Source organism: Phragmites australis, chromosome 23 (genome assembly GCF_958298935.1).
Source record: "Phragmites australis chromosome 23, lpPhrAust1.1, whole genome shotgun sequence".
Taxonomy (NCBI): Eukaryota; Viridiplantae; Streptophyta; class Magnoliopsida; order Poales; family Poaceae; genus Phragmites; species Phragmites australis.
Window position 1 is genome coordinate 23,423,986 of NC_084943.1, and position 26,015 is coordinate 23,450,000.

Below are 26,015 nucleotides of genomic sequence, written 5' to 3' on the forward strand. Positions count from 1 at the left end.
CCGAGCCATTTGCAACTATACTTCTATGATGACGATCCTTCCTTATCACATCGTTTTCGATGCGCCCGAGATGAAACATATAGAGCAAGAGATCGGAGTGTGATTAGAAGTTTGGTGGGCATCCTAAGAGACAACCCCTACTCAGAAACATTCAGGAGCCTAGGACAAGTTGAAGACATGGACGAATATCGTATTGTGCTAAACATTGAATATAAACTGGATCAGAGAGTGTATAACATGCCATTAACATCAGAGGTGGCTGCTATGTGGGTCGAGGGGAGCGAGTTGCACAAGCATTTTGATCGCAGCATAACTCTCTTTGCTAATAATGACACATACTACTCAATCAGACCTCATCATGGGTGCTATGACCCTTTGTCATATCCTATCCTTTTCCCAAGCGGGGAGCTCGGTTGGCATCCAGAGATACCAAAATAAGGTGTTGATATTAGACATATACGAAGGTCTCATTCCATAAATCCTGACAACCCAGGTTAGTTAAGTGATATATAGTTGCATTATTACATCCATTTTCTCATAATACTTATCAATCTTTTACTAATTAACTGATCATGTCTACTCTTTTCTTGATAGACACTAATAGCACGTTGTGCATCACGATGCGCGAATATTATTGCTACAAGTTCCAGATGCGCCGTGGAGTGTTCAACACCATCTTGCATGGGAAGCGCCTATTCCAACAATTTGTAGTTGATACCTATATAAAGCTTGAAACATCACGACTGAACTATATTCTGCACAACCAATCAAGAATACGTGCATATCTTTACCAGGGCTTAGTGGATAGTGTATTTGCAGGGGAGAATCGAGCGAGTGCAATGGGCAAAAGATGGGTCCTTCTAGCATCATTTATTGGTGGCCCGAGGGATATGAGACGACGATACATGGATGCTATGGCCTTGGTGCAGAAGTACGGAAAACCAGACATCTTCCTCACCATGACTTGCAACCCCAACTGGGAAGAAATACTTAGGAACCTTGAACCTGGCCAGACACCACAAGACCGTCCTGATCTTGTTGTGCGAGTATTTAGAGCCAAATTAGAAGATCTCAAGTTTCAGCTCTTCCATAATCACATCCTTGGTGTTGTTGCGACGCATGTCCATGTCATTGAGTTTCAGAAAAGGGGTCTACCGCATGTACACTTCCTCCTTATCATGAAGTCAGGCTATAAGCTTACATGTCCAGAACAGTACAACACTGTCATTTCCGCAGAGCTTCCAACCAAGGAAAGGTATCCTGAGCTTCATGAAATGGTTGTCAAACACATGATGCATGGTCCTTGTGGTTCGTTAAATCCTAGTAATGTATGTATGAAGAATCAAAATCGCACATGCAAGAGCTATTATCCACGCCAGTTTACTGAGACAACTCTCCAAGGCAAGGACTCTTACCCCATCTACAGAAGACGGGATGATGGGCAGAAGGTACATGTAAGAGGGCATGTCTTGGACAACAGATGGGTTGTGCCATATAATCCTAAGCTACTAAGGAGGTATGACTGCCACATCAACGCCGAGGTTTGCTCAAGCATTAAGGTTGTCAAGTACCTTTACAAATACATCTACAAGGGTCATGACAGGGCATCTGTTTCTATCAGTGATACCGATGGCAATCATGAGATTAATGAGATCGATGATTACAGGGAAGCTAGATGGGTAGCCCCACAGGAGGCACTGTGGAGAATCTTTGCCTTCGATCTTAGTGGGATCTCCCCCCCAGTGCTCCAGCTGCAACTTCATCTCCCTGGCATGCATCTCGTGTCCTACAAGGATAACGCGGATGTACGTCAGATTTTGGACCAACAAGGTGCCTCTGAGACCATGTTAACTGGGTATTTTAAGGCGAATTGTGAGTTCCCGTGGGCACGGAGCATACTATATAGGGAATTCCCAGAAAATGCAGTTTGGAACCCTACATTAAAGAAATGGAAGAAAAGAAAACAATGCACACAGGTTGGAAGGATCATCTCAGCGCATCCTGCGGAGGGAGAAAGATACTATCTAAGGGTACTACTAAACCATGTGGCAGGTGCTACTTCATATGAAAATCTAAGGACATTTGATGGTGTTGTCTACCCTACCTTCCGTGAAGCTGCCGAGAAAAGAGGTCTTATTGAGTCAGACAATAACATCGATGATTGCTTAACAGAGGCTGAAATATTCCATATGCCATCATCTCTCCGAAGGCTTTTTGCCACAATATTGGTTTTCTGTGAACCCAACAATGTCCGTGGAATATGGAACAAGCACCTAAAGGCAATGTCCGATGACTTCCGACGAGACCAAATGAACTCACATGTAGTTGAACAAATGGTTTTGTTGGATATTAGAAATATGCTACAGTCAATGGGTAAGGACATATCATCATTCCCTCTTCCTGAGATCGAAGAGGAGCATGACACCATGTCTGGAGAGGTAAGGGAAATATTTGAAGAGAGATCTATAGAGGTAGACCATGAATTTGCCTCGGTAGTGTCATCTCTCAATCGTGAACAACGGTATGCTTATGACAAAATATTATCATATGTTGACAGCGGTAATGGAACTGCTTTCTTTGTTGATGGTCCTGCAGGGACCGGAAAGACATTCCTATACAAAGCTTTGCTAGCAAAAGTCCGAAGTGAGGGAAATATAGCTGTTGCTACCGCGGCATCTGGTGTTGCTGCCTCCATCTTGCCTGGTGGCAGGACTGCACACTCAAGATTTAAGATATCACTTAGCATACAAGAAGGAGGAGTGTGTAACTTTACGAAGCAAAGTGAGACCGCGGAACTTCTTCAAATGGCTTCACTTATATTATGGGATGAAGTCTCTATGACAAAAAGGCAAGCAATTGAGGCACTTGATAAGAGCCTGAGAGACATCATGGAAAAGCCCGATCTACCATTTGGAGGAAAGACGATAGTTTTTGGAGGAGACTTCAGGCAGGTCCTTCCAGTTGTGCGAAAGGGGACAAGAGCACAAATAATAAATGCAACATTACACAGATCTTACCTATGGGAAAACATGCAAAAGCTGAGGCTTGTTCAAAATATGAGGGCTCAATCAGATCCATGGTTTTCTAATTACCTACTGCGTATCGGGAATGGCACTGAAGAAACCGTGAAAGATGACAATGTAAAGGTACCCAACGAGATATGTGTGCCTTACACTGGTGCAGAATCTGATATTGATAATCTTATTGATAGTCTTTCCTATGTTAGCAACACACATGTCCAATTCAGACTACATCACATCTCGCGCTATTTTGACAACAAGAAATGAGAACGTCGGTGACATAAACATGAGGCTTATCGAACGCTTTCCTGGTGATGAGATGGTCTATCACAGCTATGACCTTGCAATTGATGATCCTAACAACTACTACCCTCCCGAATTCTTAAATTCTCTAACCCCAAATGGACTACCATTGCACATCCTCAAGCTAAAGGTCAATTGCCCAGTGATTTTGCTCAGAAACCTAGATCCAGCTAATGGTTTGTGTAATGGGACAAGGTTGATAGTCCGAGCATTTCAAAGGAACATTGTCGATGCAAAAATTGTGCTAGGCCAACATGCTGGAAAAAGAGTATTCCTACCAAGGATACCTTTGTGCCCATCTGATGACGAAATGTTCCCCTTTAAGTTTAAGAGGAAACAATTTCCTATCAGAGTGAGCTTCGCAATGACCATCAACAAAGCACAAGGATAAACGATCCCACATGTTGGAATCTATCTACCTAATCCAGTTTTCTCCTATGGTCAGCTCTATGTCGCCCTATCGCGAGCAACTGCTAGGAGAAATATCAAAATACTTGCTGCATCGGAAAATGATACTACTGTAGATTCAACCTGCACACTAACCAAGAATATTGTCTACAAAGAAGTCCTCACCTCGTAAATACATATAATGTTCGACACAAAACAATTTATTTGTTTCTATGTCTATGTAATCTATAAATGATATACTATTTTAATCATATTATTCTTCTTTTCTTTCAAGCTTTTCGACACAAAACAATTTATTTGTTTCTATGTCTATATAATCTATAAATGATATACTATTTTAATCATATTCTTCTTCTTTTCTTTCAAGCTATTGAAATAATAAAACACACGTTCGAAATATATATACCGTAGCAACGCACGGGTACCTTACTAGTACCGTAGCAACGTACGGGTACCTTACTAGTAACTACTAATCAGTTACTCTCTAATTGATCTAATAGCCAAAGGATGTCTATTCGAAAAAGTCATGAACTCATGTTTTCAGCAAAAAAAACAGGTTCAGGAGGCTACCCCTGAAGCATGACCTGGAGAGCATAGGCTGTGATTTCAGTCCGCAACGTGTTCTGAATCTGATTAGAGCAGCATTATGGTTGGCAAGAAATAGGAACGTGTTGGATGATACAGTGCTCTAGGCGGAAAGGATTCTTAAAGAAATGGATGAACACATGGTTTGTCAGTCGTACAGCATGCGGATCCGGTCAACATAGCAGACTAGATAGTCTTCGAGCCTGCAGGGGCGGTGCAACGGTGATACCTCGAGATGGTGGCTGAAGACGAACTCCTGCACCGGCTCAGTCCTCCGTCCACTGCTCCCGGGGTCCAGGTAATAGATACTGAAACCAGATGCCTCCTGTAGATGACAACTTAGGTACACCGCATTGGAAGCGAGCGAGGGGAACGTCTCCGTGGAGACCGAGAGACACTGCGTTTGGCCCACGAACACCGCACGGCGGCCGAGGCTCTTAACCGGAACGAGCCTCCCCGCCGCCAGGTCCACCTCCAGCACCTCGACGCACCTGGGAACGCCTTGTGCCGTGAACACCTCGGGCCCGGGCCCGGGCCGTCCCAACAAAAGGTCGGGGTGGGCGTTGACGTTGCAGATGTACCGCACCACGAGCATCCCGTCGCGGGCATCCTCGGACGGCACCAGGTAGGAGGCCACGAGTGTGCTGTAGCCCACCATCGTCTTGTCGACGACGTAGTCCAGCCAAGGCACGGGCTGGTGCAGATCCACCTCCCAGATGTACCCCTCCTTCGACGCGATGTAGGTGCTGCCCCGCAGCGACAGCAGCGACTTGTACATGACTTGGCCGTTGAAGTCGTAGGGGCCGACAGACAGCCAGTGCTGGTCGCCGGGCCTGGCGAACACGATCCACCTCACCCGCCCTCGCAGGCAGAGGAACAGGGTCGGCGGGGAGGTCGAGTCGTCTATGCTGGCACCGTCAATCGCGGAAGGATCCACGATGTCGGAGCACCACGACGGAAGAGGGAACGTAGATGTAGGGCGGGGTGCGAGGGACACCCACGCCGTGATGGCGGGGAAGTCGGTGAGGGCCCCCGTGAGCGGGTTGAGGAGGCGCACAGCCTCCGTGGCCCTGTCGCAGAGGACGAGGAGACCGTCGGCGGAGCCCAGGTGGTGGTGCGTGGAGAGCGCCGGGAGGTCCACGTCGGCCCGGGCGGCGGTGGCGAGGTTCAGGAGACGACGGCGCGTGGTACCGGCGGCGCAGTGAGAGAGCACGATCCAGTCGCGGGGGCGGAAGCGGCGGTCCAGGCCGTCCCCCGCGCCGACCGTGCCCTGGCGCCAGCGCTTGCACGCGGCGCGGAAGCGGAGGTACTCGGCGACGTCCAAGGAGAGCAGCCGGCCGGCAATGTCCTCCACGAGTTCGGGCATCAGGTTGGGCCAGTCCCGCCTGCGCAACAGAGAGCAAGGAGGGAGTCACTCAAAGCAAAAGCAACGAAGAACCCCATCGATGAGGGCAGGCAGGTAAAGATCAACCAAACCTTTCGGTCACATCCGTACGCCCGAATCCTTCCGCGAGGTTGCGCTTCCTCGAGCGCTTGGATCCCATGGTGGACCGCCGGACTTCCTGGTTGACTGCCGGCGAGGCTCCAGCCCCCATGTTCTTCTTGTTTCCTCCTCGAGCGCTCAGATCTGGGGAGACGCCCATTGCTCAGATCTTGGGTGGCTCGGCGGCGCTCCCTAATCCGCCCACACACATATGTCGCGAGAGACACAAGGGGGGATTTTTTTTCTGAATCCAAACTGAAATCGTCCCGGCGCGTATGCCTCCCAATTTTCCTTCCTGAAACGACGGAAAATTTCCTTTTTTCCCCGCGCACCCGCTCCACCAAAATTGGCCCCGCTACCCTGACAGGCCGGCCCACCTCTGGCATCACCTACCTCATCCCCAGATGCAACGGAGACAGCAATCGAAGACTGCATCACTGTACCGCGTACGGATACCGTTTCTTGCTCCGGTTTTGCTCTCCAACAGAGGCGATATCGAGAGGAAGAGGGATGCAGAGAGGAGTTGGACATCGGCAAACTTACAGAGGGATGCGGCGTCCACATCGTTGTGCATGTGGAAATTGGCGTAGGGTTGGTTGCTCCCGCAGAGCGGCGGAAGGGGAGCTGGCGAGCCCTTGCGGAGGCGAGGCGGGCGGCTTCGGTGGCCGGCGGATGCAAGGAGCATCCGGCGACCCAGGATACGACACATCCTCCCTCGCGGGTGAATACTAGGGCGACGCAGATCCAACGACCGCCCTCGAAGCTTCCCCACCGTCCGTGTGCTCGGCCGCAGTAGCATCACCTCTGTCGGTGTATTTAGAACCAGGGGTCCCTAAGTCCCGAGGCCAGGCCGGCCATCCACCACATATCACCACCCTGCAAGGTAGGTAGAAGCTAAGTCCCGGGAGAAGGTGCTCGGGGCCGTCGCTTCTGGTTCCCGAGCACCCTAGTTTCCCGATGATCCGCAGAGCCCAAATACCAAGAAGGAAGTGCTCGGGAGAGAGTGCTCGGGGCTGCACGTGGCAGCTCCCGAGGACTCGGTGCCCCGAAGGTCCCATCAAAGTGCTCGGGAGAGAGTGCTCGGGGCTGCACGTGGCAGCCCTCGAGGACTCGGTGCCCCGAAGGTCCCACCGAAGTGCTCGGGAGAGAGTGCTCGGGGCTGCACGTGGCAGCCCCCGAGGACTCGGTGCCCCGAAGGTCCCACCGAAGTGCTCGGGAGAGAGTGCTCGGGGCTGCACGTGGCAGCCCCCGAGGACTCGGTGCCCCGAAGGTCCCACCGAAGTGCTCGGGAGAGAGTGCTCGGGGCTGCACGTGGCAGCCCCCGAGGACTCGGTTCCCCGAAGGTTCGCGCAAGATCATTCAACGACCCGAAGGGTCCCGTCGTCAGGGTGTCATCCAGTCAAAGGCCCAATGCCGCATTTAATAGGCACGCGCGGTCTGACATCCTGACATCCTGATATTCTCAACTGCCCACGCCCCAGTGTCAGACCCTGCCATACACTGGCAGGGGGGCGTGGGTCCATTAAATGCACGGGTCCCGCTCCGTTTCATCCAGGTGCCTCGGGATAACGTTGCCAAAATCGAAGCGCTCGGCCTGCCACCCTGCCCTGGCAGAAGAACAAGACAGGGTGGGCGCACCGGGCACCTCTGAGGCTGCCCGGTGGGCCCCTTTCATGGCGCCCCGAGGCTCCCGCAGCGGCTGGTGGTCGAATGCGCGCTGCATCTCTCCACCGCCCCTGTCACTTCGCCAAGATGAAATGATTACGCCTTTCTCCGTGGCACCTTGGCATTCACGTCCCCTCTTTCCCATTCAGGATATGTTGAGGTCGGCGCGCCTATAAAAGGAAAGGATGGAGAACACTAGAGAGGAGAGAGCAAGAGCCCCCGACCACAAGACGACCAAGAGACCAGACAACCAACAATCTCCGGCGAACCAGGCCAAAGATAGATCGACAGACACTCGAACCAGCTCAAGTTAAGCTAGAACAGAAGAGCCTCAAGCTCTTTGTAAACAGTTCTCCCCTTAGAACCAGATATCTCCTTGAAGAATCCCCTTCAAGGATAAATATAGCGCTCATACAGGAGTAGGGTGTTACGCCTCCGTGCGGCCCGAACCTGTCTAAAACCCGGTGTACCCACTTTTCCTTGCATTAGGGTGATCGTCTCCCACCAGCCATCGCATTTATTTCCGTTCCCGATTATTTCCCACACAAGCTTTTCCAGGATCATCCCCCCGGCCGAATCTCTAAAAAGGGGTCTCTCGGGATCCCTGCGACAGGAGTTCACTCTCCGACAACCTCGTTCCTGCTCAAGCCACTGGTAAAGTCCATGTCCCAGATCCATGTCTTTGCGCGGCGAAAGGGCCGAACTGGGGTTGGTCGTCGCCGTTAGAGAAGAAGGTGTCGTGTATTTGTCGAGGTCTTGCTTGCTTGCTTGGATTCTTTGCTTGGTTTCACCTGATCCCATCACCGCTGCGATACTTTGGAGGGCGTTTGGTAAAAATTAAGCTCAAATCTCGTGTATTTGTCACCGGCAGTGTAGCAAATGCCTTGTATTTTGTGGAGGATCTTGTGCATATAGAAACCAAGTGGAAGCAGTACACACCCAACCACCTACATTGCTTGGTCGAAATTGAGTATGTTGTCAAATTTGAGTGTCATGATTGTACAATTTCAGTGGCAACGAGCTTAAAATGCTTGAAATTTGGAAATGAATTGCTTGGTTTCTTTGCTTGTCATGATTGTATTCAGCAAAGCTTGTGCCCCTGCATAAATTTTTAGGTCATGGCTATCAGGAGATGAAATTACTTTTCATGTTGTTTTGTGTGTAGACCTGTTGAAAATTGTGACCAACACTAGGACAAGTAACCTAGTGCTTGTGTGCTTGATTACCATGAAATTTAACTCCAGCATGATGTAGACCCTCTCATTTTGTTTCAGCTTAACTTGACTGATTATGGTCTTACAAGCATAAGAATAGATATGCCCCCTACTAGATACATTTTCTCCTAATTCACACCAGTCCAATTCTAGATTTCTTGTGCCATGTAGAGATAAGCATGCTTCGATGCCTTCTTAAAGCCAATAAATTGTCTGTTGTTTAAATGCCCATAACTTTGGTGTACTCTGATATGAACCCTACCGATTATCCATTCTAATAAACTTGAATTAAACTAATAGAAAACCTGTGACAAAAAGCTGCCTGTTTACCACAAATGCTTTGATCATTGGCAATATGTTAGCCATCTCTGTTGCAATCCAAACTGAACAGCCACTGAATCAGAAGCAGAGCATTAAAAATGGAACTCTCTACTGCATCACTACAGAACATTTTTGTTGGTAGTCATAGCTGCATCAGCGATTCATAGGTGCTTTAGGTAGTGCCTCCTCCACATCCATTGCCTAAATAGCTTATTAATAGCATTTTTTATGTTGCATGAATTGGTAAACCAGTGTACAATTTTAGCTTCAATTTAGTTCCTCGCTTTAGTCATCCCTCTCCCGTGCTTGTAGATGGACGCCACAGTGCTAGCCGCTCTTGTGTCGACGATGCAGGACCATGTGCAGGAGGCGGCCGCCGCGTTGAAGAAGGTGGCCAACGACAACTTTGAGTACGGAGAGTACCCCTGCTGCCTTGGAGCTCAATAGAGCCCTCCTAGAGGTCGACACCATTACGGGGGACTTGGAGCAGCTCATGTTCCAAGTTGAAGATGCTCTAAGCGCCGGTGGCTAGCCCAACCATGTTGGTCACGCCGACAATACAAGCGTGGCAGTGGAAGAGGAAGCGTCGAGCTCAAAGGACATTGACGACGACGACGACGTCGTTCCCGCTGACTGGAGCCCGGATCAGCTATTGTGTTTGGATGATGGCATGTCCATTGAATCCGATCGTTCCTGGAGGCTGTAGTTGTGTAGGGTGTGTTCCTCCTCTGCTGGAACTACGGGTCATGCTCCTCAACCGTCTGCACAATTTTGAGGTAAAGGTCACATTTCATTCTGAACCTGCACGAACACCGAGCATTAGCACCTCACACACCATAAAGTACATAATACTTACACAAGAGTACTTCTGTTTCCAAAATTACTTGCGACGGAAAATGTAGTCGGGGTACACCGCGGGATTGGCAAAGTAGTCGTTGTACAACCTTTTTGTGGCCCTCCAGCCGGTTCCGGTGGATACACTGATGACCCAGCACTGAACCGCCCCAAGGCCCCCGATGTGATGCCTCCTCGTCCGCATGCCAGGCGCTGAGAATCGCTAAGACCACCTCATCTTCCTCATCGGAAGAATTATCGGAGAAACACAGATGTCGGTGAATCAGGAACCAGGGGTCCCCGAATCCCGAATCCTGAAGCCAGGTCAGCAATCCTCCACGTGGCGCCCTCCCGTGGGGATCATCTCCGCGAGGTACGAAAAGACTAAGTCCCGGGAGGAGGTGCTCGGGGCTATGAACAGTGGTCCCCGAGTGCCCGAGTTCCCCGATGATCTGCGAAGACCAAGTGTCGGGAAGGGAGTGCTCGGGGTCATGAACAGTGGCCCCCGAGCACCCAAGTCCCCTGACGACCAGAAAAGCCGAGTACCGGGAAGGGTGTGCTCGGGGCTGCGAACAGTGGCCCCCGAGCACCCGAGTACCCCGAGGACCCAAGGAAAGTAGTTCCAGGAGAGAGTGCTCGGGGCTGCGAACAGCGGCCTCCGAGCACTCGGTTCCCTGAGGATCCGAACAGTCAATTCCGGGAGAGAGTGCTCGGGGCCATGAACAGTGGCCCCCGAGCACTCGGTTCCCCGAGGACCAAGAAAGGGCATTTTCGGGAGAGAGTGCTTGGGGATATGAACAGTGACCCCCGAGCACTCGGTTCCCCGATGGCCCAAGAAGTCCTTCGCCAGTGGCCCCCACAGGGGTCCAGCGGTGAGGTGTCAACCTGTGAAAGGCCCGATGCCGCATTTAAGAGGGCGCGTGGCCTGTCACTTCCAACTGCCCCTGGCACGCTCAGTGTCAGTTCCTGCCACATTCTAGCGGGAGGGCATGGGGACATTTAATGCACGGGTCCCATCCCACGTCATCCGGCGCGCCTCGGAATAGCATCGCAAGGCCCAAGGCGCCCCGCCTTCCACCCTGCTGTGTCAGGCGAACAAGACCGGGTGGGCACGCCGGGCTGCTCTGTGGCTGCCCGGTGGGCCCTCTCCACGGTGCCCATTGCCAACGCCATCATGATGACCAAGACAGGGTGGGGGTGTGTCTTCAACCCCGACGTCACTTCGCACAGCAGCCCATAATGACTGCTTTTCTATTTATGGCACCTTGGAACTCGTGCCCTCCCTTTCGGGGCACACTACCGCCGGCAAGTATTTAAGAGAGCCGGTGGGCACGGACAAAGACAGATGGAGGAACTCTGGAACACAGACGCCAAGACTCGAAGAACACTCAGTACAAGCACAGAAGCTGAGACCACCGAAGAACAAGGAGCCTGAAGCTCTAAGATAGACAAACATTCTTGTAACCAGCAACATCCCTGAGGGACATTCTCAGGGCATTTATAGCATCCACACAGGAGTAGGGTATTACGCTCAGTGCGGCCCGAACCTGTCTAAAAATCCCTCCAGTGCATTTACTGCACTCTGCATTCGATCATTCCATCCCACCTGCCATCGCATTTACACCCATTTATTTCTCCCGCAAACATATTCAGAATCATCCCCCCGGCCGAATCTCAAAAAGGGGTCCCTCCGGATCCCTGCGATAGGAGTTCACCCTCCGACAACAGGTCTCTCAAGTACTGAGTCCAGGCTGAACGATGATCCATTTGACTGGCTTGCAAGTGAGAGTACCTCATCCTCATATATATAGTGACATGGTGAGCCTTGTGACGGAAGCCATCGCAGTTCCTTCCCCTGGAAGCCACTAGTCATGAGGCTTCTGCAGCAAGACTGGTGGCCTCCTTCCTCTACAAGCTAAATTGCAGTGCAAGCCACATCCATTTCGTACGTTGCAAAAAATCATTTATGACTGCGTAGTTGCAGGTGGCGAAAAAAATTAGGTCTCAAAAATTTAATGCCAAAAAATATATTTATTTCTGAATAAATGAAATTTAAACGTACCACTAATTTTAACCGTGCCATTCAATACCTGTTGCAACGGGAACATGTGAAAAAACGATGTTGCTACTGCGGTTATGGCGGTTGGGCAAAAAATAATTTAATATGGGAGAGAGAAAAAAGTGGATGAGATATAGAGTTTCTGTTGGAGATGGATGGAATGAGGGATGCTGTAATAGTGATAGGGGTGCTGTAATAGTATTTTAGAGGATGAAAATTTGAGGTTTCTATTGGAGATGGCCTCACCTCATAAAGCTGCTGCCCCCAGCATAAGGATGCAGACTGTTGGGCATTTAATTTTTACAAGTTGATTCTCTCTTTGTGAAATCAAATGCAACCGGTGTAGATTATGACTGATAATCCAAGTTTTGAATCATGCTTATATGAGACTGATGACTTTCTAGTAAGGTTGGCTAATTATTTTGAATCTCTGCTTAGCAGACACCCCTCCTGAATCACATTTTAACTTCAAAGCATGGGAAGAGGATAGCTGTCATTGAAAATGAGGTAAACTGGATTTACATGTATCTCTTTTAGCTTTGTTGTACCTGCTCAACATTGCAGTTGATATGTGCATATGATAATATACAAACTACTATTGTTCGCATCATGTTTGATCTTCTGCAGTAGACTAATATTTGCACTACCTTAGCACCTGAAACCCAGTGGCCCAGTGTATTAAGAACCATATTTTCTTTTTGTTTGTACTTTGGCAAAGTGGATATTGATAGCTCACTTGTCGCAAGCCATTCGCGTCCGTTGCCGAGGATGTTGTAATGGTGAATAATGGATGCTTGTGCTGCACTGTCCGGGGAGATCTTGTAAATATGCTTCTGAAATTGGTGTAGCAGAAGGGGGGCAAGTTTGGTCATATCGTTATTGAAACAACAAGTGAAGCTCTTGGATCAAAGTCCCAGTTGCATTACAAAATTAGCTTTTCTTTTTAAACCTAAATGGGTGTTTGGATGAGGGATATTTGTACTAGTTTCAATTTGTACGAGATACCAAAACTACAATGAATCCAAAATGACCTTAAAGATGCACGATTTCCATATATCTAACAGAGTCAATCTAATAATCCATGTCTTGCGAAGCCTGGTCCTGTTATTGAGACATTCTGTTCACCTGAATTGGTTTCTAACTATATGAAACTTGATGGTGTGGTTACTATGGTGGATTGCAAGCATGCCATGAAGTATTTGACTGAAGTGAAAGCCAGGTGGGTTGTAAATGAGGCAGTAGGACAAGTTGCTTATGCATATCGGATTAAATTTGACTGTAGTGTCCGTGTTGGTGAATCAGGAACCAGGGGTCCCCGAATCCCGAGGCTAGGCCAGCAATCTGTCACGTGGCGCCATCCCGTGGGGTCACCTCCGTAAGGTAAAAAAGACTAAGTCCCGGGAGAGGGCGCTCGGGGCCACAGTCAGTGGTCCCCGAGTACCCAGGTTCCCCGATGATCTGCGAAGACTAAGTGACGGGAAGAAAGTGCTCGGGGAGGTAAACAGTGACCCCTGAGCACTCAAGTCCCCCGACGACCAGGAGAGCCAAGTACCGGGAGAGGTGTGCCCGGGGCTGCGAGCAGTGGCCCCCCGGGGACCCGAGTACCCCGAGGACCCACTGAAGGAAGTTCCGGGAGAGAGTGCTCAAAGCTGCGAGCAGCGGCCCCTGAGCACTCGGTTCCCCGAGGATCCGTACAAGCATGCCCGGGAGAGAGTGCTGGGGGAGGTGAACAGTGACCCCCGAGCACTCGGTTCCCTGACGAGTCAGGAAGCCCCTCCGTCAGTGGTCCCCACAGGGGTCCAGCGATGAGGTGTCAGCAGGTGAGAGGCCCGAGGCCGCATTTAAGAGCGTGCGTGGCCTGTCACCTCCAATTGCTCCCGCCACGCTCGGTGTCAGTTCCTACCATATTCTGGCGGAAGGGCATGGGGACATTAAATGCACGGGTCCCATCCCGTGCCATCCGGCACGCCTCGGGATAACGTCGCAAGGCCCGAGGCGTTCCGTCTGTTGCGTTGCTGTGGCAGGAGAACAAGACAGGGTGGGCACGCTGGGCCGCTCTGCGACTGCCCGGTGGGCCCTCTCCACGGCGCCCGTTGCCAATGCCATCATGACGACTGATGACCGGGTGCGGGGCGCGTTTTCAACCCCCGTCACTTCGCACAGAAGCTATGATGACTCCCTTTCCATTTATGGTGCCTTGGAACTCGTGCCCTCCCGTTCGGGGCACGCTACTGCCGACGGGTATTTAAAGCGGTCGGCAGCACGGACAAAGACAAGCATTCAAGCTGAGAAAAAGCCCAGCAAGCTCTGCACGGTTGAAGAAGTTAAGGAAGTAGAGAAGATCGAGAAGTCCAAGAGCACCCAAAGTCAACAGATACACACAGATCGAAGAACACCTTCGTACGAGCATAGAAACCAAAGAACAAGGAGCCCCAGGCTCTAGGATAGACAGACATTCTTGTAACTAGCACATTCCTGAGAGACATTCTCAGGACATTTATAGCATCCACAAAGGAGTAGGGTGTTACGCCTCCGTGCGGCCCGAACCTGTCTAAACCCCCAGTGCATTTACTTCGTTCCACATTAGATCATTCCACCCCACCAGCCATTGCATTCATATCCATTTATTTCTCCGGCAAACATATTCAGAATCATCCCCCCGGTCGAATCTCTAAAAAGGGGTCCCTCAGGATCCCTGCGACAGGAGTTAACCCTTCGACAGTCCGTCTTAAGATTGCCTCATAAATTGGGATAAAACATGCGCAGGATTGAGGCTGAAGTTCAATTGCAAGAAAGCAAGGAGACATGTCATTTTCATCATGCATGGAGATGAACATGGTATTCAAATTTTTATGCGTGTGTATTTTTTTGCTAACTTTCATCTTGGCTTGATTTTAGTTTACTCTGCTGTTTTGTAGAACACCATCACGATCATATCCATGATTCAGCTGTCTCTAGTGTGTGATATTTGAGTGTACTATGTAGATGACCCATGATGAAATAAAGCTATTGTATATGTTCTTTGTAATCCATGGTTTAGACATGAGCATTCGGAGTAATTGCAGTTTGTAAAGAAAGTTTAAATTTATTTGAAAGGCATTTCAGGAACTAGTATACTTATAATTATAATTAAGTAGATTTGAAGGTAGTTGGATGGATATGCAGTCTATGAGATATAGTAGTAGCAACACAGTCTTTCCATAGTTGGTGTAATTGATGCTAACTAATATGTGATACTCATCATGTTGCAAATGGTAGAAATATAGAAATGTGAAAATATATATTGTAGTCAAATACTTCGAGTTTAGATTGCAATTAATATTACATAGCTGGAAAATATGAATCGACATGCAGAGCTAACAATCCATACTGCGGGAAACACTGAAATCAACAGAACAAGGCTTACTAACACCTATTGACGCTAACCCGATTCGCCTCCGCACCAGTCTCTACGCAGATGACGCAGCACTATTCCTATGGCCAATCGCATCAGACATGACCAACCTCCAACTGAAAGTGCCTAGAGGGGGGGGGGGTGAATAGGCTTTTCTGAAATTTAAAACTAAAAACAGCGGATTAAACTGCCGGATATTCCGGTGAAGTCCGGATACTCCGATATGGTCCGGAGTATCCGGTCTAGTCCGGAGTCTCCGGCCTGACAGGAAATTTTTAGAATAAATTTGAACTAAAGATCACAGCTAGATTCTATGAGTTGCACTAGGTCAAGTAGATATTACTAAGCTAGAATAACAATTAAAACTAGCAAGATTGATACTATAGTAATTTAAATGACAAATCATCAAATGCACACGATCAAGTAAATTTCACAAGTAAGAACACGAGAATATATCCCAGAGTTCGACCACCTCACAAAGAAGTGCCTACGTCTCCGTTGAGGAGCTCACAAAGAGCAGGGTCTTCTCAAACCCTATCCTTTTCTAGCGACCACAAAGATCAAGCTAGAAATTCTTACTCAATATGAAGATGCTTACAAACTTCCCGAGGCACACCACAAGATTTGGGTGCTCTTCGGGCGACTCCTTTCCTTCTAGAAACCCAAAGCTTCAAAGGAGATGATCGCAGTAAATGCTCGATAAAGAAATCAATGCTCAAGTGGCTTGAACCCTCTCCAAACACACACTCTCAAATTTGTGCAAATTTGGCTCTAGAGATGATTGGAGAGGCTTTGAATGCTCTTAAAGTGCTCAAGAGGTCTCAAGGAAACCAGCCACGTCAAGCTCTAAATGATATGGAGAGAGGGGGCATTTATAGCCCTCTCTCACAGACTAGCCGTTACTGTTCTGTTTAATTACCGGAGTCTCCGGTGAACACCGGAGTCTCCGGTCCTGACAGATTTTCCAAAACAGACTAAGTCCGGAGACTAGCCGGATCCTCCGGCATCTCCAGGTACCGGAGCATCCGGTGAACACCGGAGACTCCGGTCTTTACTATTTTTTTATCAAAAAGATTAAAAGCTAACCGAGAGCCTCTGCCGGAGTCTACCTCGGAGACTCCGACTGCACACAAAACATTTTACCAGAGTATCCGGTGAACACCGGAGACTCCGGTCTTTTTCTTGAAAAGATTAACCCGTAACCGAGACTCTCTGCCGGAGGCTAGCTCGGAGACTCCAGCTGAACGCTGAGTACCGGAGTATCCGATGAACACCGGAGACTCCGGACTCAGAAGATTTTCAGAAAGAGTTTCGCGTCCGTGAGTGAATGTGTCTCTCAATTGGGTGATTCTAAAGGATCTCTTGAGCATTGAGACACTAATCAAGCAAATGAATTCATCCATCTAAGAAAAAATCTATCCTAGACTCAATTTCAAAAGTAAAAAGAATTTAAGCCCTATCTTATATCCTTCGTTGATTCTTCAATTGTTTCGACGGGCGTCAAACGTCATTTACCTTCACAACTAATGCTCATACCTGTTCAATACTCACAAAGCATGTTAGTTCTTTAATCGTTTTGTCATCAATAAACCAAAACCCACTTAGGGGGCCTAGATGCACTTTCACCATCCCCCTTTTTGGTGATTGATGACAACCCGATTAAAGGATACACAAGGATATATGAAAAAGGTTTTGAATTCTAGAAGATATGGTAAGCTCCCCCTAAATGTGTGCATTGTTTTAAGCAAAGTTAAACAACAATGCATTTATTTAGGAATTTGAACACAAGAGCTCCCCCTATATCCTAGAATCCGTGGGATGCAAAAGTTTATGATAAGACATAGAGCACACAAAACTAATGAAATTACAACAATCATCATACTAACATAAAGGCCTTATGAATTTAAATAACACAAGGTTCATCACAAACAAGAATCCAATTGTCCAACGACGAAAGAGATTTAAAGGAGACCAAAACTAAGGAAACTAAGAGAAAGGATAACTATCTCTCCCCCTTTGGCATCAAGCACCAAAAAGAGAGAGCCTACTCGCTGCTACCATCTTCCTCATCATCTTCTTCCTCGTCTTCACTTCCTTCGTTGCCGTCAGAGGAATCGTCTTGAGCTTGTTGTTGAGAACTTTCGGCTGCTGCTTGAGCTTCATCATACCATGCCCAAGGGTTCTCAACCTCAAAAGGTGCACTCTCCGCTTCATCTGACTCAATAGGAGAGCAAGGAGGTTGGAGATTCATGGATGTGTACATTTGTTTCTGACGATTCTCCATTTTCTTTAAGCGAGCACCTTGATCCTTGATTTGAGTGGCATTGTGAGTGCAAATCTTGAAAATTGCTTTGAGAGCACTCTTAATGAAAGAAGACCCTCGAGGTGGAGCACGTCTCGAGGCAAACGGTCTTGAGCTAGGAGGAGCACGAGGAGGTGATGGAGATGGAGAGGGAGCTCGAATGTTCAAAGGCCTCATTCTGTATGGTTCATGCTTAATCTCCTTTACAAAAGTCTTCTTGGATATCCTTTCAATGATAAACATGAGATAAGGGGTATATCCACAACTTTTTATGGGCGACTTGGATGTAAAAACAATTTCCTCCCAAAGAAAGTGAGCCACGCTGAAAGGAGCATGATCATTTGACATGGCTGCAAGGAGATTTCTGGAGATACTTTGAACTGTTGTTGCATCTCCACTCTTGGGCGCCAAGGTGAGCCGGAATAGGGAGTTCAAACATCGATAGAAAGGCCTCATCCCTGTGAGTTTTCCGAACTCAACTCGTCCATGATTTAGATACATGAACCCAATTTCTTCCAATGTCAGTTGATTCTCATTGTGAATTTGATCCTTGGAAGTATCTCTGGCATCTAGATGGAAGTAGTGAGCGAAGCCTCTGAAACTGATCCTGTATTTGACTCCCTCTGTCATCCAGTGCATAATGGGATTTTCACATCCCTCAAACCACACTGTGGCATAGAATTGTGCGATAACCTCCTCGCACCAATCATACCTGAAAGCCATAATATTTTTTACCCTTTTGCTCTCACAGGCTGCAATCACTTCAGTGAACACCGGGTCGTTCTTCCTGGCCATATAATCCCAATCAATCCATTGCATGGGAGTAATAGGCTTCTTTTTGGCCAAAATTACTGTCTCATAGAAGTCTGCTTGAAAGTCATTCCAGAAATGATAATCGGCAACATTCTTCTCAAAATCATATGGGTTGTTCAACCTTTCACTAACAACCCTTGATACATTCTTCATGTAGTTTACTGTCCTTTTTGGAGCATCAACAATAGAAGCAGTTCTCCGGGGTCTGTGAAGCTTTAAGGGTCCAATGACTTCATCAGCTTGTTCTTCTTCATTATCCTCAGATTCAGATGAGCTATCTTGTGCAACACCTTTGCCTCTTTCTTCAGTAGAAGGCATGCTTCCTCGACCTCTTCCTGCAGTTACTTTGGCTGGCCCCTTTCCCCTTGCAGACTCTCGGCCTCGCATAGCTTGAGATTTGGTTCGGCAGATGGTCACAAGGTCCCTGTCACCACTTCCAGCAACTCTGCCTTCCTCGATGTGAATACCACCACTTGCGGCTATTTTGCGGACTCTTTCACCACTAGCATGGCCGCTTCCACTATCTTCTGATTGGGCAGGAGCACTTGATTCTTAAGCACGGGGGTCACTTCTTTGTTTCTTCTTCCTCTCGAAAGTGCGACCCTTCTCAAAACGGTCTCCAGCCATTGCAAGAACACCTAGAAGAAATGGAATGAACAAAGAATTTTGAGGGAAAAAGGATTGGACAGGAAAAGCTGAAATTTCAGGCTGATACCGGAGTATCCGGTGAACACCGGATACTCCGGTCGGCCCCGACAGGAAACCTAACAAGCTAGGGTTTTGAAGATATGGCCAACTAGAGATGAAACAAGTTTGGGAATGGGTTCTAGAGGGTACTAGGAACTATTCTACCAAAGGAAAACAACTCTAGACAAGAGCATTGAGAGATCGGGAAGATTGTTGAAAACGGTACCTTTGAGCTCAAATCCTCCAGGGATTTTTGAGAATAGGGATCTCCGGAGATTCCGGCCTTTAATCCAAGAGAGAAACATAGCAAGACTTGAAGATCCTTGGGTTCCTCTCAAAATCGCCGAAGAGAAGGTTGTTTGGAGAGAGGACAAGAGAATAGATGGGAAGAGGTAACTGTTCGGGCTGGGGAAATATATAGAATTCTGGAGACACCGGAAACTCCGGTGTAGACCGGAGAGTCCGGTCCTGACACTTTTACCGGATACTCCGGTGGAGACCAGAGACTCCGGTCCTGACACTTGTACCGGAGACTCCGGTGAATACCGGACTATCCGGTAACTGGAAACAGAACGGAATACCGCTGAGGCTGTGAACAGTGTCAGGTCCGGATACTCCGGTGAACACCGGACATTCCGGGACCTGGAACTGTCACAGCAGGATTTAGAGCTGAAGAATTGGAAAAAGATTTTCTGGACGGAAGATGTTGGACAAGAGGATTGATTTGTCAAATGTGATCAGCCAATCAAGCATCATTACATAACTATGATCACAAGTTACAAATTATGATCGGGAGATCAAAAAATCCAAATAATTTTGAGAAAAACACTCAAAATGCAGTTTTCGCAAACTCTTAACTAGAAAGGCTATAAATCTATAACAAGCAAGTGTATGCAACAGTTCAAGCCACGTTCCGAGAATCTAGGACATTTAATTCACTTCTCAACTCACAAAACCTTTGCTCATCTAGTGGTTTAGTGAGGATATCGGCTAATTGTTTTTCGGTTCTCACATGGCGAATGTCAATATCCCCTTTTGTTGCATGATCTCTCAAGAAATGGTGTCTAATATCTATGTGCTTGGTTCTTGAGTGTTGTACGGGATTGTTGGCTATTTTGATGGCACTCTCATTATCACATAAAAGTGGAATTTTGGGAGTTTTGTGGCCATAGTCTCTTAGAGTTTGCTTCATCCATAGGAGTTGAGCACAACATGCTCCCGCGGCAACATATTCAGCTTCGGCAGTGGATAGAGCTACGGAGTTTTGTTTCTTAGATGACCATGACACTAAGGACCTACCCAAGAATTGGCAAGTACCCGAAGTGCTTTTCCTATCCACCTTACAACCGGCATAATCGGAGTCCGAATAGCCGATAAGGTCGAAAGATGACCCTTTTGGATACCAAAGCCCAAGGTATGGAGTATGAACTAAATATCGAAGAATCCTCTTAACGGCCATTAAATGGCACTCTTTGGGAGCGGCTTGAAATCTTGCACACATGCACACACTAAGCATGATATCGGGCCTAGATGCACATAAGTAAAGCAAAGATCCAATCATGGAACGATATACCTTTTGATCCACACTTTTGCCTTCTCCATTGAGATCAAGATGTCCATTAGCTTGCATGGGCGTTTTGATTGGTTTGGCATTCTCCATGTCAAATTTCTTGAGCATATCTTTGATGTACTTGGTTTGACAAATAAAGGTTCCTTCCTTGAGTTGCTTGATTTGAAATCCGAGAAAGAACTTCAATTCTCTCATCATGGACATCTCAAACCTTCTTGTCATGATCATACTAAAATCTTCACAAAATTGTTGATTAGTAGAACCAAATATAATGTCATCGACATATATTTGGCAAACAAATAAATCATTATCAACATTCTTAGTAAAGAGAGTAGAGTCGGCTTTGCCTATTTCAAAGCCCTTTTTGACAAGAAAATCCCTAAGGCATTCATACCATGCTTTAGGAGCTTGTTTTAGCCCATAGAGCGCCTTATGGAGTTTAAAAATATGCCCGGGATGTTTGGGATCTTCAAAGCCGGACGGTTGCTCCACATACACCAATTCAGAGATTGGTCCATTTAGAAATGCGCTCTTCACGTCCATTTGATATAACTTGAAATCATGGTGAGTAGCATAGGCTAATAAAATACGAATTGACTCTAGCCTAGCTACGGGAGCGTATGTCTCACCAAAATCCAAACCTTCGATTTGAGTGAATCCTTGAGCAACCAAACGAGCTTTGTTCCTTGTTACTATCCCATTTTCATCTTGTTTGTTGCGGAAGACCCATTTTGTCCTAATCACATTTTGTTTTGGCCTTTTCACCAAAGACCAAACTTCATTTCTTTTAAAGTTGTTCAATTCTTCTTGCATAGCCATTATCCAATCCGGATCATCAAGCGCTTCTTCTACCTTCAAAGGTTCCAAAGAGGAAACAAAAGAGTAAAATTCACAAAAATTTGCAATTCTTGAACGAGTAGTTACCCCCTTTTGTATATCACCAAGGATGTTGTCCACGGGGTGATCTCTTTGGATACTTTGATGAACACGTGGATGTGGCACTTGTGATTGATGTTGGATGTCTTCCACTTCATTATTCAAGAAATTGTTCGGATCTTCATGGTCTTGATGTTGATCTTGTGATCTCTTATCGTCTTGATCTTGGGTTGACATTGATGGTTCAACTTGCATTGATGAAGATGGTTGATCCCTATCGATTTGAGCTTCTTGAGTCTTTTCTTGTTCTAGGGGCTTGATTTCGCCAATTGCCATCTTCTTGATTGCTTCGCTTGGTATTTCTTCATCACCTAAAACATTTGTATCCACTTGCTCCACTTGGGAGCCATTAGATTCATCAAATGTTACGTCTCTCGCAATTTCAACACATCCGGTGGTTTTGTTGAAAATACGGTAGGCGTAGGCATTTGAACCATAACCAAGCATAAACCCTTCATCTACCTTTGGAGCAAATTTAGAACTTCTAGATTTCTTGTTTAAAATAAAGCATTTGCTACCAAAGACTTTAAAATAGGAAACATTTGGCTTGTTACCGGTTAGAAGCTCATATGAAGTTTTGTTCAACAACTTGTGTAAATATAACCGGTTGATGGCATGGCATGCGGTGTTGATTGCTTCCGCCTAAAATTGATCCGATACTTTGTATTCATCAAGCATTGTTCTTGCGGATTCAATTAGAGTCCTATTCTTTCTTTCGACCACTCCATTTTGTTGAGGGGAGTATGGAGCCGAGAACTCATGCTTGATTCCTTCTTCATCAAGAAACTCTTCAACTTGTATGTTCTTGAATTCGCTTCCATTGTCGCTTCTAACTCTCTTGATCTTTACTTCGAATTCATTTTGTGCTCTTCTCACAAACTTCTTGAGAATGGCTTGAGTTTCGCTTTTATCATGCAAGAAGAATACCCAAGTGAAACGTGAAAAATCATCAACAATAACTAAACCATATTTGTTACCTCCGATACTTATATAAGTGATTGGCCCAAATAAGTCCATGTGAAGGAGTTCCAATGGTCTTGAAGTGGTCATCACATTCTTCAAGGGATGAGATGCTCCAACTTGCTTTCCCGCTTGGCATGCACTACAAACTCTATTTTTCTCAAAAGTCACATTCGTTAGTCCTAAAATGTGTTCGCCTTTTTGAAGTTTGGACAAATTCCTCATGCCAACATGAGCAAGTCGGCGATGCCAAAGCCAACCCATGCTAGACTTAGCCATCAAGCAAGTTTTAGGCATCACTCCATCCGTTGAAAAATCAACAAGATAGAGTTTACCCTTCAACTTGCCGGTGAAGACTATAGAGGCGTCCTCCCTTCTAGAGACGACCACACCCTCATTTGTAAAAAGACAATTATAACCAATTTCACATAATTGAGATACGGATAATAAGTTGTAATTGAGTGATTTTACTAACAAGACATTTGAAATGGAGGTATCATTTGAGATGGCAATTTTACCTAGTCCTATTACCTCTCCTTTTCCATTATCGCCAAAGATGATGTTTTCATGAGGTCCTCCATTTTCTTCAAAGGAGGAGAACATACTCTTTTCTCCGGTCATATGATTGGTACATCCGCTATCAATGACTCAACTTGATCCACCGGAGGAGTATGCCTACAAAACAAAGTTATGCCTTTATTTTAGGTACCCAAATTTGTTTGGGTCCTTTAGCGTTAGTCACAAGCACTTTTGGCACCCACACATTCCTTTTTACAATTCTATCTCTTGTGCGGGGACCAACATAGAGAGCAACCATTTTACCACGGTAGTCTCTCTTTAGCATGTATGAAGCATAAAAAGAACATTGGGGGGCATGAGCCTTAGGTTGCCTTGTTTGAGTAGGGTGATCAACTTGTTTGCCTCCTTTGACAAACTTGAGGCATTCTACTCCATTCAATACCACACGATCATTTGGCTTGCTTGTATATTGGTCAAAACCAAGACCTCTCTTTTGCTTATTGTCTTTGGCTTGAATAGTCTTGTAAAGTGCATCCTTTAACTTATAAGTTTTGATGCACCCATATTTGACCAAAGCATTTAGCCTCTCATTTTCCTTTTGTAATGCTTGCAAGGATTCAATATTAGTTGTACAAGCATTCATTTCAAGGTTAGAACAACGAGAACATCCATTGCTAGTAGATGCATTAGATAGTAAATTTGCTTCACTAGAGTTAGAAGAGCCTTTCTTAAGAATATCAATTTGTGTTTCAAGAGTTCTATAATTTTCATCTAAACAAGATAATTTCTCTTGAAGCACGAAATTGTTACTCTTAAGATCGGCAATTGAGGAATTGGCTAAATCACAATCTTTAGACAATTTCTCAACTTTTTCTTTCTCTTTAGCAAAGAGCTCCTCGAGTTCAAGGTTTCTCTCCTTTTCAAGGATGAGCAAGTCTTCTTGTCTCTCAAGGGTCTCTTCATGACTATCTATTGTATCCATTAGCTCCTTTATTTTAGCCATGACATTTTTATTCAAACCTTTGAACAAATTATCACAATCACTATCATACTCACTATCACTATCTAGGAGCTTGGATTGAGATTTTACCTTGCGGTTCTTGGCCATGAAGAATTTTGGGGAGTCTCCATCATCATCATCATCATCACTCATTAAGAGTGATTTTCTTGGTGTAAGCTCATGAATAGTAATGGTGGCGACTCCTTCATCATCGGAGTCCGAGTCGGAGTTGGAATCCCACTCTTCTCCAATATGTGCTTGACCCGAATATTTCTTCTTGTACATCTTGTTCTTGTCTTTCTTGTATGACTTGACTTTATTGTCTTATTTGTCCTTTCCCTTCTTCTTGTTTGGACAATCGGCTATAAAGTGACCAATTTCGCCACATTCATAGCATGCCCTTCTTGATGTTCTCTTCTTAGGCATGTCTCTCTTGTACTTTGAATAGCCTCCTTTTCTCATGAATTTCTTGAACCTTTTTACAAAGAACGCCATTTCTTCATCTTCGGAGCTTTCATCATCACTTGTGCTTGATTTTTGGACTTGCTTGCTTTTGCTTGCCTTGAGTGCAATTTCTTTATGCCTTGAGGTTGAGCTTTGTTTAGCATGAATCTTCACTTCATTAGCTTCTTCTTCCATGAGCTCATGAGCAAGAATCCTTCCAAGCACATCACTTGGTGTGAGCCTCTTGTAATCTCTTCTCTCACGGAGGAGCGTCACCAAAGTGGGATTTCTAGGAGCAAATGCTCTAAGTAGTCTCTTGACCACTTTGTGATCATCAATGTCCTCGCTTCTAAGTCCTCTTAGCTTGTTCACAAGCACCATCATCCGATCATACATTGCTTGAGGAGTTTCATGATCCTCCATCACAAATCTTCCTAGCTTTCCCTCAAGCAATTCTATTTTGGATTCTCTCACACTTGTAGTCCCTTCATGAGCAACTTGAAGTGTGTCCCAAATTTGCTTAGCTTCCTCAAGTCCATCCACTTTGTTGAATTCCTCCGGACTCAAGGCACTAAGCAACACACTTGTAGCTTGAGCATTGCGATGCATATTTTGTTCTTCACTTGAGGTGAGCTCTTGGTCTTCGTCCGGCAGCTCAAAACCTGTGCAAACAATCTTCCAAATACTTGGATGAAGAGAAATTAAGTGCATTTTCATTTTGTGCCTCCAAGCGGCATAATGTGTACCATCGAAGAATGGTGCACGTCCGGAAGGCACGGAAATGTAATTGCTAGAAGAATTCAAACGATCATAATTGAAAGGAATCTCACTTCCCTTTCCTTTACCATTACCATCATCACTTCTTGATGGATCATCTTTAGGACCCCTCGGACTTCCGGATGTCGACATAATGATTCCCTCCAAGCGGTGAAGCCTTGTAGGAGGTTAGGCTCTGATACCAATTGAAAGTGCCTAGAGGGGGGGTGAATAGGCTTTTCTGAAATTTAAAACTAAAAACAGCGGATTAAACTGCCGGATATTCCGGTGAAGTCCGGATACTCCGGTATGGTCCGGAGTATCCGGTCTAGTCCGGAGTCTCCGGCCTGACGGGAAATTTTTAGAATAAATTTGAACTAAAGATCACAGCTAGATTCTATGAGTTGCACTAGGTCAAGTAGATATTACTAAGCTAGAATAACAATTAAAACTAGCAAGATTGATACTATAGCAATTTAAATGATAAATCATCAAATGCACACGATCAAGTAAATTTCACAAGTAAGAACACGAGAATATATCCCGGAGTTCGGCCACCTCACAAAGAAGTGCCTACGTCTCCGTTGAGGAACTCACAAAGAGCCGGGTCTTCTCAAACCCTATCCTCTTCTAGCGACCACAAAGATCAAGCTAGAAATTCTTACTCAATATGAAGATGCTTACAAACTTCCCGAGGCACACCACAAGATTTGGGTGCTCTTCGGGCGACTCCTTTCCTTCT

At 46.4% G+C, this 26,015-nt stretch overlaps 2 protein-coding genes across 2 annotated transcripts; one reads left to right on the forward strand and one right to left on the reverse strand.

Moving 5' to 3' along the window:
* Positions 1 to 914: 914 nt before the first annotated feature.
* Positions 915 to 3,287, forward strand: LOC133906087 (uncharacterized). The gene has a single exon (XM_062347865.1). The coding sequence runs from the start codon at positions 915 to 917 to the stop codon at positions 3,285 to 3,287; it is 2,373 nt and encodes a 790-aa protein (XP_062203849.1).
* Positions 3,288 to 4,294: 1,007 nt separating this feature from the next.
* Positions 4,295 to 6,077, reverse strand: LOC133905725 (uncharacterized). The gene is made up of 2 exons (XM_062347488.1): positions 5,793 to 6,077; positions 4,295 to 5,701 (listed from the first exon to the last, which is right to left on the reverse strand). Exons 1-2 carry the CDS (start codon positions 5,957 to 5,959, stop codon positions 4,465 to 4,467), a joined length of 1,404 nt encoding a protein of 467 aa, XP_062203472.1. The 5' UTR covers positions 5,960 to 6,077; the 3' UTR covers positions 4,295 to 4,464.
* Between the last annotated feature and the right edge of the window lie 19,938 nt (positions 6,078 to 26,015).